The sequence below is a fragment of the Tachysurus vachellii genome, chromosome 1, assembly GCF_030014155.1.
Source record: "Tachysurus vachellii isolate PV-2020 chromosome 1, HZAU_Pvac_v1, whole genome shotgun sequence".
Lineage (NCBI taxonomy): Eukaryota > Metazoa > Chordata > Actinopteri > Siluriformes > Bagridae > Tachysurus > Tachysurus vachellii.
Window position 1 is genome coordinate 5,928,378 of NC_083460.1, and position 14,266 is coordinate 5,942,643.

Here is a 14,266-nt window from a genome sequence, read left to right on the forward strand (position 1 = left end):
TTTCCAAATCTACAGGGAGCCAGGAGAGGGACGAAAGAGCCACTTGCGGCTCCGGAGCCGCGGGTTGCCGGCACCTGGTCTAGATGGAAGAGAACGCTGGAATTTTTTTTTGGAACTTGAGTTGTTTTTATCCTACCAATGGAGTGTTTCAGGCTTGATAGCCTCCAAAAAGTATAAGTAGGAAATTGGATTTCAGCGACAAAGCAGAATAAGAATTAAAATATAATTTCAACTCCAGGTTTGCTATGAGCTGAAATTTCAGACAGAAACATCACGGATCACAGGCTGCGGAGTGGATGCAGTGGAGTTCATCCTCCTCAAACAAACAATCTTGCTTCTAAAATCTGATTGGCTGAAATCCTGAAAATACATATTAGTCCTCAAGATAGCACCACAATATGGAAATTCTGTATTGATATGCGCAGTTTTTAATCTAAACAGTTAACACACTACATCATTGACTATTACGAATATTATTTATAGCCCAGTGAATTTTCACTGCAAATTCTGCAGCTTACCTGTGATAAAAACCAAAAGGTGACCTCTTCATGCCTTACTGATTTATTAACATGAATGTATCAGGCATTCGACTGAACAACAACAGATACAACAATTTGGTTCCAGCAAAATTGTTGAGACTCAAAAAACTGTCAGTTTCACTTGATACTTCACAAAGTCCTTGTTTCTGCAGTATGGTTAAAAATCATAAACCGGAGGAGCTGTAGCTCTTGTTTAGCTCCTTCAAATGTTCGGGATTAAAGCTGATCTGTAGTGTTAGGTTTGTGTCTTGTCAATACTGACCCCTGTGTAGAATAATGTATGGCCTGTGATTTCAGTCCAAATCGTTCAACTACAAAGTGTAATAACTTCAGCTATTATAAATAACATTACTTAGCAACATCACAGAGCTTCATGCTGATTATAAAACCAAGCTCATGTGAACAACATTATATCTTTTGGTGCAACAAAGCTTGCATTATTAATACACAAATCTTTTCTCTCAGTGATCATCATTAACGTTAGTCTTGACAGACATGTGTTTGGATAACGTATTCCATCTGAATAGTATGTACAAGGATGAGGGGAGATCTGAGGAGAAATTGGAGCCTATGGATGAAGAGAAGCAGTTAAAGTCCGTGAAGAAATAGGAGAGGAGATCTAAAGAGTGGCGGAGGCTCGGTGGGTCATATCTGGAGCTGATTAGCACAGAATGAGGCTTGGAGATGAGAAGAACTCTTCCCAGAAGTGCTTCAAATGACATTAGTGTCATACAGCATGTTCAAAAGCCTTAAATCAAGTTTGTCTACAGAGGGCATTTAAGTCCTCGAACTCATACCAAGAAGGCCTTGTTTCAGTTAGAGCCGCATAGTGAAGAATCGGTGGACTGTGGCAGGGACACGACACCATGTGGGACTGCGCAGCAGCATATAGAACAAGATAGTAATAAAAAGAACTCATTAAATTATACTAAGGTCATTGTTATATTATAGGATGAAACAGATGGAGCAGGGAATGTAGTAGTTATGATAACGCTAATGAGGCATCACATGAAGATGGACTGGCGCCTCATCCAGGGTGTATTAACATCTCACACCCAGTGTTCCTGGGATAGGCTCTGGATCCACCAACACCCTGACCAGGATAAAGCAAGTACCGAAGATGAATGAGTGGATAATGAATCATCACAGGATCGGTTTCTCCGTTTCTCTCTCTCTCCCCCACACACACCCAAATTCTCAGAGTGATTTAAAGATAGGGAATGAAAAGCTGAGGAATTTAATTAGACAGAGTTATGCACCATAGATCACACACACACGCATGGTCTCACACTGAGATAGCTGTGTGTGTGTGTTGCTCCAGACACATGTGGCTTTGTGACCTCTTGAGAACAAAGCTAGTCTCAGACCTGGTTAACTCTATAATGCTTCTCCACGTGGCTTATCGCTGGTTTGAAAAAAGAAAGATCTTCTCCAAGCTCATTTCTCGTGGGACAGAAGAATAATGGGAGAAAGCACAGACATATGAGCCACATGTGTATCAGTGAGCTCTGTTGCAGCTTATTAGAGCTCTGAGATTATGTTTGATGGTAAAGATTTTGCAAGATAAGTACATGTTATGAATGACATGAACCAGCTGTGTGGAGTGCAAGAGTGAGGGAGGTAAAGACAGGAAAAGAGAGCGAGCGAGAAACGTTCAGCTATTTAAGGTGTTTCACTTGGATTCCTTTAAGGCTCTCAGGGTCAGGAGTGATGACCTGATAAGGTGTGTGCGCGCACGTGCAAGCTAGTGTGGTGTAAAAGAAAGGGGTTTAAAGGAATAATGCAGCATTGCCAAGCTAATCTTGATCCACCACATCTGTAACGTGTGTATGACTACCACGGACAATTGTTTCAACACGGTTTAAACTGAAGGGTTGTTCACCCGAAACATGCTTAGTATGGAAGAAAAAAATGGAAAGAATGTCTTTAATCACACTTGGGTCCAAAAGGCTGATTCTGTGATCTGCTTCTATTTTCATCCATGGATTCGCATGTTGACGGGTATGGTGGCTTAGTGTTTAGCACGTTCGCCTCACACCTCCAGGGTTGGGGGTTCGATTCCCGCCTCCACCTTGTGTGTGTGGAGTTTGCATGTTCTCCCCGTGCCTCGGGGGTTTCCTCCGGGTACTCCGGTTTCCTCCCCCAGTCCAAAGACATGCATGGTAGGTTGAGTGGCATCTCTGGAAAATTGTCCGTAGTGTGTGATTGCGTAAGTGAATGAGAGTGTGTGTGTGTGTGCCCTGTGATGGGTTGGCACTCCGTCCAGGGTGTGTCCTGCCTTGATGCCCGATGACGCCTGAGATAGACACAGGCTCCCCGTGACCCGAGGTAGTTCGGATAAGCGGTAGAAGATGAGTGTGTGTGAGTGAGTGAGTGAGAGACGCAAGTTCACTTTTGTTTACTGAAAACAATAAATTAGTTTAGGATATCAGCATTGCATGTGTAACATTTTAAAAGATTAAACCATGGTAAATGAAATGTTACCTGAAACTGTATTATGTTCATATTGTAGCCTAGACATGCTTTAAACGATACGGCCTGAGATATCTTTCTAAATGTTGATAAAGCACCCAAAGATTATAACCTACAAATCAAAACAGAAGCCCTGCCATGTACCTGTACATAGACTGAATCAAAATACTTTCTAGAAGCTATTCGTCCCTCAACCGTCTTGTTTGCAGCAAAAACTGATTCATTTTTTTTATCTACAATTTCCTTTTCCAACCATCCTTTGGGTTGGGAACATAAAGTAGCAGCTCTGTTGGAATTTCCTGCTACTTGAATCGATTCCATCTTCAGACAATTTCAGGTTTTTTTTTTTTTTTTTATATGCCATCAGTAGTTTTAAGACTTATTCCAACAAGTAAAGTAATACTTTTTTTTTTTGTTTTTAAAGCAAATACGTATAAGTGGCGATATCTTTCAGTGGCGTCAAGGTGCCACCCAGTGACGACACTGCAGGTCCATAATACACCTAAATGAAGCTTCACCACCATGATCGATAATGATGTCATTACAGAAAAACACCACAAGCATTCATTCACAGCTTCATCTAAAAGTAAAACTTCTTTCCAAAAGGTCTCGACACGCTTTGAAGATCCGGTACTCAGAATAACATCAAGGGAATAATAATAATAGTGAATTGTTAAGGCGAGTGTTAGTGTTCGAGCTACACAGTGTTTCTCCACTGATGGAGGAGGAGGAGGAGAAGGAGGTGGTGGTGGGGTGAAACTTGTGGTCTGGCCCAGTAAAAACCACTGCCTACTAATGCAAACCGGCTGAACCTCCTCCAAACGACCAGACACACACAACGATCAAAACACAGGTAGCCCCTTTCATGCTATAATGCATAGCCTTTTCCTGGTGCAGATGCTACATGATCAGATGAAGCATGTTAAGCCTATCATCATCATCACCTATTTGAGCCAAGAATGTGCTCATGTTCCTGAACAAGCATGCCCATACAATACACACTCGCACGTCAAACCCACGATACGCCCCTCATTACCGTGAACATACTGCGAGTATTTTGGATCAGAAATGCAAAAAGCAGACTTGTGGTGTACTGTAATGCAAAGCCACAGACACACAGAGAGAGAGAGAGAGAGAGAGAGAGAGTGAGAGTGTGTGTGATTCAGAAAGCAGAACTGTGGTAGAATGCAGCACTACTAACTCTGCTGAACTAAACCCCTCCATTGCATTTGAAGCCTGACGTCGCTTTTCCACACAGATCTCTATACTTGCACATCAGACCCTGAAACCGACTCTGCATCATTTTTTCCTGGGTCTCCACTGCACAGTGATGCACAGTTCGCGAGTCAGCTTTCATGTTCAGGGCTTTGTAGTTAAAGCTCTGTAACACAACACCAAACCTCTTCATACAGATGACCAGTTAAATCATTGTGGATCATGGTAAACAACCTCATATACACCATGGCTCTTATCCTAGACAACCCTAGATGCAATTGAAGTATGGAGCGATGTTAGGAAGATGCCATCTTGTGGTGAAGTCTGTTTTAGTCAGACGTAGGTCTAAAAGATGGATTGTGTCATTTACTAGTCACCCATAATAGCCTGAAAAGGGCGGAAGAAGAAAGAAAAAAAAGATTTGCTATAACATTGAATAAATTAATGATATTTAACTATACCACAGTGGTATTGAATTCTCGAATCTGATTGGCCAAAAGGAAATTGCTTAACATTCAGTAGCTGAGGCTGTGATGCTGACTAGTTCAAATCACAGCATTATATTAAGGAGCTCCTTCAAATGCGTCATCATTTCTAGAGTAACTGGCAACGCAGGGACTTGTATGATGGATCTCACACACGAGCTAAGAATCAAACCAGAATAAACACACAGTATTACTTAACATAATTGTTAAGTGAAGGTTTTATATTTATTTTTTTTAAATGAAAGGGGTCAGCACTTCATAATAGACTTTATAAAGTCTCTCCAAAAAAAACAAAAACCTTTAAAAGATAGGAATCAGCTAGTTGTGCAAAAACCTTCCACATTGGATAAAATGACAAAAATCAGACAAAAGTAGAATGTGTTCATTTTTTTACCTGACGCTCTGCTGCGTGTACATCCCGAAAGTATTTACAAGAACCTTAGGGCACCAAAATGCAAATGCATGCTTTATAAAGCCATTTCCTTGGGCTCGAGGGCATTCCCAGTTTTGCTGTTCACCATTCGTCTGTCATTAATGAGAGTTAAAGTGCAGGCATGTTTCTGTGCCAAACAGTTTTGTCCAACAAGTTTTGGGAACCATCATTTAATAAAACTGTGAGTTTTAATCTGGGCAACTTTCTTAACAAAACCGATTGTGGCTAAATAAATGGAATGGAAACAGTTGATTTCAATAATATTTAATTAAAAAAAACAAAAAAAACAAACAAAAATAAATCACATCCAAATGTATTTTTGTGCAACATGTCTAGATTTTTGTTGAGTGTTTAAAGCGGAGAAAACAGCAACAGGATTCTGAATAATTCATGTTCAGGACACCAATTGAAGATGAAATACAAACTGCTGGAATCACAGTTTAAAAAAAAAAACAACAACAAAAAAACTATTTATAACCCTCGATCTTTAAAATTTGAAGATGTACCATTTTTAACTTCCCGGAGCATCAGTGAGATAAAAAGTAAAAGTTGAAGATGAATGAGTTTCGGGGCAAACCAAGAGCAGCCCTTTTTATAGTGGCATAGTTTTTAGAACTTGTAATGCAATACAGAATTAATGTTATTGTAGATAATAAGCTTATATAATGTATATACAAGACTTAACTCAGTAACTCTTGGCCTGTGAGCTGGTTTCCTCATGTACACATTAATCCAAGTCTTTACGCTGATCTGAGTCAGAATTCAGTGAAAAACTTTACACACTTGAAAGAAACAGAATCTATGTCAGCAAACCTGGCACTAATGCGATCACTGTTGGAACACTGTTGCACTGTTTATAGCTTCCCCGTTGACACGGTGATTAAGTGGCAGCTATATATAAAATGAAGGTGCATGAATTAAACACCATGATTACAAAAAAAAAAAAAGTTTAAGGCAATTGCACAAATGTTTTTTTTTTTTTTTTTGGAAGATTCTCCCCATTATGAAGCTTTCGTGTGTCCATGGTGTCCTGGGATTATTGCTGTTAACAGTAACGTGATCATTCCAATAAAAGTTGAGCTTTTGGTAATGTTGGAGTGCAGGGCTGACTTGAGAGTGGGCGTGTGCGTCGTAATGAATCATCGCTTATACAATGTCTCAGCACATCCACTATAAAGCTGTCTGGATCTGAGATCAAAAGGTCAGACGCTGAAAGTCCATGGGTCCAAAAAGTGAGGAGGGGGGGAAAAGAAAAAAAAATGGCACTGGCCTCAGTCAAAATGGTGTTCAGTCCTAAACATAGAAGAGAAAGAGACAAAGCAGTCATTATGTGTATACGTGTGTTACAATCCGGTGATGTACTCTATCTACACACTATGGTGCTAATGATAATAGCATGAACTAAAAACGTGACACAATTGAGCAGGAAAATTGCATTTATTCTGGTTCTGTCGTGACACATTCCAGGACATAGCCTGTAAGTGCTTCAAGAGCAATACCAGTAACTCTTTACACTAGAGCCAGTACCAGACCAGCAGCAAATGACTTCAGCATGCACTGAGAGGCATCAAAGCTTTCTGTACAGCACATGCCAGACATGGAGAAGAGGACAAAGCCGAGGAAAATCTGTTCTCAGAGCAGTCATAAACGGAAAACTGAGTCACAGAGAATGACATGCAGATTTCACTGTAAAGCAACACAACACAAAACACCACACAGACACAAAACCCACTCAGACACAGTACAACAAAAGCATCAACAGGATGCAGCAGTAGAAGACAAGTAGCCTTGTGACAATTTTTTTAAGGGAGAGGTCCAGTGTGCTGCACAGAAACCTACCTGATTAGACCAAAAACATATGGCAGCTTATGTAATATAATAATGTATGGCTAGGTAGTTAAGCGTTATGAACAAGCACATGTTTGTGTCACACTTCATCAATATTTCAAGGTCATCTGTGCACGTTACAAATCGTGCCTCAGATGTTGGTTTAAGCTGTGATTTTATATTGCAAATTCCAATCCGGCAATATTTAACAATATGGCTGTGCATCTAAAATTAAAAATCAAATTGCCTTTTATTTAAAATGATTTTTAGTTAGTTAATGTCTCTCAATTGCAGCAGCACAGTAAAAGCAGAAAGGAAATGACACCTCAAAGCAAAAAGCACTATTTACTAGCGTCGAAGCAAGTTCATGCTGCTGATACAAGCACACAAGCACATAGGCGCACACACACACAGCTAAACTAGCACAGTGTGCGGAGAGTCCAGTAACGGAAAGCACTACAGTTCCAATGGAGGCTCGGCTACGCTCCCTCCCTTACCTGAGTCACTGGTCACCTTCGCTAGACGAGATCTCCGACTCTTTATGAACCACTACTTTGGTGACAGACATGTCTGGATGCTGCTCTTTGATCTCTTTTATGGCCTGAGCCAGAGCCTTGTTCAGAGAAATGCCACACAAGACCAGCAGGGGGCAGACACATGACAATCATCACAATCAATCAATCAATACGTGAATTAAAGTGTTAATGTGATTCATTAGTTTAACACTTTGCTGCCATATTACACACTTTCTACTTCAGAAATTTTGAAGATTAAACAATTTATTTGTGATCAGTAAAGATTTTCTTTGATATGTTTAGAATAGAAGCAAAGCCCAAACCCAAATTCCATGTACTCACACTTACACCCCCCCCCCCAATTAAATAAATAAATAAATTACATATGGATTCTAGTCACAAACCAAGGACAATCTGAACCCACTTCGAATGCATGTATAAGCACAGATGAACTGGCCGGACTCAGTACCTGGTCATGATCGATGTTGGTGTCCCCAGAGATGATGATTCTCTTCTCGATCCGTGTCTCGGAGATGCCTCCCTTCACCGTCTAACAAAGTATAAAGATGTAAACAAGGTGTAAATACAAAATGTATGTAAAGGAGACACTCAAATAGACTTCACTCTATTTGACTGAAAGTTTTATGACGTTGAGACACACAACAGTGAATTCGCTTTCTCCGGTTCACTTCACTGACCTTTGTTATTTGCGTGGTGGTCAAGGTGCTGTTGTTCTCAGAGGTGATTGTCTGAGCACTCATCAGAACTCCAGGGTCTGTGTCACCATTAGCATCCACCTGCACATTTGTACACAAACAGGACAACAAAAAATATTTACGAAGTAATTACAAACAAGTCAACGTGGATTATAACCTATAAATGTGGGTGTGATGTGTAACTACAGTTAGGAAGAGTTAGCAATATGAAGTAAAGATGAAAATGAGTACCTCAGAAGACTCGTATGTGATGGTTTTGGTCTCGGTATGAACAATAGGCACCTCAGTGGTCATCGTTTGCACTGGCTTCTCGGACGCCTCTGACTTCTGCACAGGTCGGAGAGATCAGTGTTAGGAATGCATGATTAATAAAAATAAATAAATAAATAAAAAAAATAGTAACAACGTCTGCAGTTTCGCTGGAAAACAGAGACAGACGGATAGACATGCACATGCATTTTTCATTCATTTCATGCTGAGCTTAGGTGAACTATGACCTATGAATTATTAAACAATTCTCAAACTCAAAAAAAAAGAAAAAAAAAAAAAAAGTGATTTTTGTGAGCAAACGAGCGACAAGGCCGCTAATTATTCTCTTCCATGGCACCGACATAAAAATAAAATCTTCTGACCCATCTAATGACACTCAATGCTAGCAAATCTGCTACACCATTATCCTGCAGGATTTCACATCATTATGCTGGTACTTGAATATAATCCTCAATTTGATAAAAGGGCTACAATTTGGAGCTTTGGTTGAAGTATTCCTTCACAGGGAGTACAGGCAGTGCTTCCTCCACACTGAGGTCTCAATAATAATAATAATAATAATAATAATAATAATAATAATAATAATAATAATAACAATAACAATAATAATAATAGGGGGCACGGTGGCTTAGTGGTTAGCACGTTCGCCTCACGCCTCCAGGGTTGGGTGTTTGATTCCCGCCTCCGCCTTGTGTGTGTGGAGTTTGCATGTTCTCCCCGTGCCTCGGGGGTTTCCTCCGGGTACTCCGGTTTCCTCCCCCGGTCCAAAGACATGCATGGTAGGTTGATTGGCATCTCTGGAAAATTGTCCCTAGTGTGTGATTGCGTGAGTGAATGAGAGTGTGTGTGTGTGTGTGTGTGTGTGTGCGTGTGCCCTGCGATGGGTTGGCACTCCGTCCAGGGTGTATCCTGCCTTGATAAGCGGTAAAAGATGAATGAATGAATGAATAATAATAATAAAGTTGTAGTATTAAAAAGCTAAAATCACAGATGGAACAAAACATACTACATGCAAAGGGATACTGTGCCTGACATTTCTGTTGAACACACTTTTCCTGTTCATGCTAACATACTTGGCATCACTCCAGTGGTCATGCAGTGCTTTACACACTATAGAACACGTCACTTCAGAAAGAAGACAAAAGGAGAGGAGGACACTAGTCCCTTTTTTGAATTAGTCAGAGCTTGTGATGGACATGGAAAGACTGTGAGGTTAAATCATACTTCTACAAGGCAATGGCACTAACTGTGTTGACTTCCTGAGTCATCTTCATCACTTCCTGTAAAACGTCTTCCATCACGCTCTTGTCCGTGTTTTCTTCCTTTTCGGTTTCAGTGTGTAATGGCTCTGAAGGTATGGAACTATGGTATGAAGCTTGGTCACAGGGTGACACGGTCACAGTCAGGTGGCTTTCATCAGGTTGGACTTGTACTTGAATACCGACAGGTGAGCTAGTGGAAGCATAAATGTCGATACTCAAACTCTCTCTTGATACATGAGAACAGTTTTCAGCATCTCCACAGAATAAGACAGATTTCTGGGTAGAGATTTGGCTCTTATGACCTGTGAACTCGTCCTTCACATCTGGAGAAACATAATCCTCTTCAGCTACCACAGACTCCTGACTCACACTCTGACTTTCTTCATGTACAGACACTTTTTCTTCAGCTTGCTCATTTATTTCTCTGTACACTTCCTCTGGAATCGTTTCTTCTGAGAGCTGAGCAACAGCTTCATCCATCACCAAATCACTCTCCGATTCCTTTAAATGCAACTTCATTACTGCTGTAACTTTTAGTTCGTGCTCATTTGTCTGGTTATGAGCAGAAGCGTCTTCAGTATATATCTGAACAGGAATCTTTTCCTCAAGAGCAAATTCTTCTTCTGCAATACGAGTTTGAGCAGACGGATCTGTCTGATCTGGAAGGATTTGTGCAGGAAATCCATCCTTCTCAATAAGGTTTTGAGCAGAAAGTTCTATGTTCTTAAAAGCAGCTTGAGCAGAAATTTGCTCCTTTAGATCGGAGTTCAGAACCAGAATTTCTTCCATCTTAGAAGGGGTCTGAACAGGAAGTCCTTCCATCTTATCTGGGATCTGAACCAGAAACTCCTCTTCCTCGATTTGGGTCTGATTAGGAATTTCAATCTTCTTATAAACATCAAGTTCTTCTTCCTCAATACAAGTCTGAGCAGGCAGTTTTACCTCCTTTAGATGGGTCTGAACAGGGAATCCATCCTTCTCTATAAAGGCCCGGGAATAAAACGGTTCATTCCCAATATGAATTTGGGTGAGTGGTTTATCCTTACCAGCTAGGTTCAGAACCAGAAGTTGTTCTGTGTCAGTATGGGTCTGAACCAGAGGTCCTTCGTTCATACCAGGGGTCTGAGCAAGGTACTCTTCTTCCTCATTATGGGTCTTAATGTAAAATTCTTCAGTAGGGGTCTGAGCAGGACATTCTTCTACTTCAATATGGCGAAGAGCAGGAAACTGTTCCACATCGGAAGGCATGTGAACAGAAAATTCTCTCTCCTCGATATGAGCGGGAAGTTCTTTCCTGTTCAATGCAAATGTACTTTGCACAGTAGATGCTCCTTCCATGTGCACCTGAGCATCACCAGTAGAGGACGCCATTGCAGCGTCTTTACCATCACCCTCGTCTCCAGATTCCTCATTCATATCAAGTACTGACGTCGCTGTTTCAGTAAGTGATTTTAAATGTTTGCCTTCAGATTCTAAGGTCTGCCTCTCAGACAAACACAGAGAACCTGGAGGACCAACCTCTGAAGAACTAACTCTCACACTCAACACACTGTCTTTAGCTGTAAATGGCAGAATATTCACCGTAACTTCTGCTTCCTCTTCCGCTCCTTCTGCAGTGTTCTGTTGGTCACCTGAGCTCTGTAAGAGACAAACAGCACACTCATCTATGGTATTCTATTACAAACAGATTTGTGCTAGACATGAATTTGTATATTAATGCATAGGTTCGTTCGCGTTTCTCGTCAAGCGCGGCTACAAGCAGGTTGCTTTAAGAGCATGACAAAAATATATACAAAGATAAATGTGGGAATGTAGTGACTACAGAATTCCCTGAACCGTCATCCTACTGAGATCCAGACAATGTGAAGCTTGGCTCTCAAATCTAACAGCAAGAAACATCTCTCCTGAATAACACCCATCATGTCTGGACAGAATATAATCTCCCAGAACACTTGACTCTCTGCTCACATAAATAATGAGCAATGCCAAAAAGCGATCATATAGAATCAGTTAACACTAAATACAGTATTCAAGTCAACCAAGCAAGAAACAGTTTTTAAAATCCTATGAAAGCACACACTAGATGATCCAACCAGCCTGGGAGACCACACACCTTAACACGATTTCACAGAAACTCGCATGAATAAACGTGACTTAAATGACGTCATTCGCTTCTGTGGCATGTGTTCTATTCTGCAGCGAAACTCGTGTTGCTGCCATAATTCAACAAGCTTGTTTTCAACAAGTCACTTAACTTTGTACATGTTTACAATTGCTCTAGTTTTATGCAAGTTTAAATAAGTGGATTAATGTAAGCTTTAGGTCGTTTTATGTAGCACCACATCCTGGAGAAACGTTGTTTCATTTCCCTGTGTAATGCGTCAGCTTCATATGGTTGACATTACAATAAAAGCTTTTTGACTTGACTTTAAATGCTCCATGTTTCATTTTCAGTGCTCCCTTTGGCTCGGGGTGTGTTGTAATGCACTGCCATGTTTGTGGGCTGTAAATGTACATCATCCGGTTGGTGACGCTTCCTGATCTGCTTGCTCTCATTCTTATTCTGGGTGTTCCGTCATCCTGTCTGTTTGATACCGACGAGGCTCCTACTCGATTGGGGCAGGAAAATAACAGCAATGACACCAAACACTTCAACAAGACTTGAATCGGGCCAGGCCCGCACTATCACTGGAGGGAGCAAATCAAGCCCAAAATGGGGCATTAAGTAGTCTAGCGTGTAGCCAGCCCTAGTCATTTCAAGTGGCGTGTCTTTACTGTCATCACTCAAGGTGCAGCTTGATATGATTATAGTCTTGCTTTGGCCTGCTATCTCTTGGAAAGCTTTATCTGTAGCTGGTGCCATCTTGAGCTTACTGCCTAGCACATTGCTAAAATGATCATGTACCACACTGCTCAAACTGCTTGGAATTGGAATTTTATCATCTATGGGGCACTGGTCTGGGATTGTCAGGGTGTTCACTTCATCTGGCCTTTTGTTGCTTTCTATTTTTTCCCCCGCAACGTAATACACCGTGTGTGTGTGATATTTATAAAGGAGAGCGTTTCACCCGGTTTTCCCCTCACACCGCTGAAAACACAACTCTTATGGGTCATTGCCCCACAAGCACAAACCCATTGCATATACAAAACAGGCACTGGAGAGAATATCTTCACCACATGATTTGTTACAAACCATTCTAAGAATGGATGGCTTCCAAATATACGAGTTAGAGCTTGCATACAACTCACCACACTAATATCTACCCTGAACTCAAAGATACCTTTAGACAGACCATAATGCATTTAATGTCGGCCCCCATGCCCACACAGACTTCATGCATATCTATGACATCATGTTTCAGACATTCTGTGGTTACAGCAATGGATCCCAGTGGATAGTGGGAAAGCAAGGACTGGCAATACTTTACTAGCTTCCCACAACCGCTATATCTGGACAACACTCCCTTTCCAGACATGGTCATTAAATACAAAAGATCAAAACACAACCATCTGAAGGACTCAAGGCGACTGAATCGAGCACTTTTACAGATCATGCTAGGACAGCACAATAATAGAACAGTTGATTTAAATGCTACCTCAGCAGAGTGAGCCTCCGCAGGCTCTGGTTTTTCTTCAGAAATGTCATGAGGAGGTTCAGATTTGGCATCTTCTGCAGTCTACAAAAGCAAACAGAGGAAAAAAACATAATGAGCGTCGCTATGTTTACAATATTGCAAACCCAAAGTATATAAAGCTTGTGGGTGCGGGTGTGCATGTTTGGGATGTGAGGCGGATCATGCAGACCACAAGGGAAAAATGACATGAGCAAATAGAAAAACCAAAGGAATGCGAAACCCACAACAAGGGGGTGAAACAAGTAACATTTTTTTTTATAAGTGTAACAAAATCCCAATACTGTTAAACAGATCTGCGCAAAGATTAGCAACCATAGGGAAATAAACAACACTCGGCCACATCTAAAGTATTTACAAATCAACAAACTCTGTGCATCACCATTCATGCCCTGATACCTCACAGCAAATCAAAGCTCTACAACACAATCAAGCCAATGCAGACCACTCTAAAACCGGCCACTTTAATACTCCAGTACAGTGTGCGCACTGTTGGTTTGGGAAAACCTCTCACACAGGCATGCATGTGCAGAATTTCCTAAGCCAACTACCCAGCTTACATCCTGTCTGGGTAACAGAGGTCTCATCGTGGCTGTGTCATTCGGGCGGGGGTAGGAAGAAGGGAAAGAGGACAGCTTCTTGTCCCATTCACTGCTTTCTGAGGACTCTGGGAACATCTCCACAAACAACCTCTTCAGCTCGCAGAGTTTCGCCTGCCTATTGATCAACTCCTTTGTGGCATCAGCCTCCTAACACGTCGGTCACGACAGGGAAGGCATAATCAGTTGAGGTATAAAGCATTTGGAGTTTAGATTGTTATTTTAATCACAATCCTCACATAGCGTTTAAGTTTCTTTATGTCTGCCACACGGTGAGAGTTTGGGAGGTTAGAAATCTGAG

General features: G+C 41.2%; 1 protein-coding gene across 2 annotated transcripts in view; it reads right to left on the reverse strand.

Annotated features, from left to right (window-relative positions):
- Positions 1-5,392: 5,392 nt before the first annotated feature.
- epb41l3b (erythrocyte membrane protein band 4.1-like 3b) overlaps positions 5,393-14,266 on the reverse strand; it is a 33,895-nt gene continuing 25,021 nt past the window's right edge. Inside the window, exons 13-19 of one of the 2 annotated variants that reach the window (XM_060870132.1) lie at positions 13,331-13,411; positions 11,316-11,372; positions 8,434-8,529; positions 8,185-8,283; positions 7,956-8,036; positions 7,469-7,584; positions 5,393-6,437 (exon numbers count right to left, since the gene is read on the reverse strand). In XM_060870132.1, coding sequence (XP_060726115.1) covers positions 7,474-7,584; positions 7,956-8,036; positions 8,185-8,283; positions 8,434-8,529; positions 11,316-11,372; positions 13,331-13,411 — 525 coding nt within the window. In that variant the 3' untranslated portion in view covers positions 5,393-6,437; positions 7,469-7,473. The remainder of the gene's footprint in view (positions 6,438-7,468; positions 7,585-7,955; positions 8,037-8,184; positions 8,284-8,433; positions 8,530-11,315; positions 11,373-13,330; positions 13,412-14,266) is intronic. The other variant, XM_060870141.1, reaches the window with a different exon arrangement.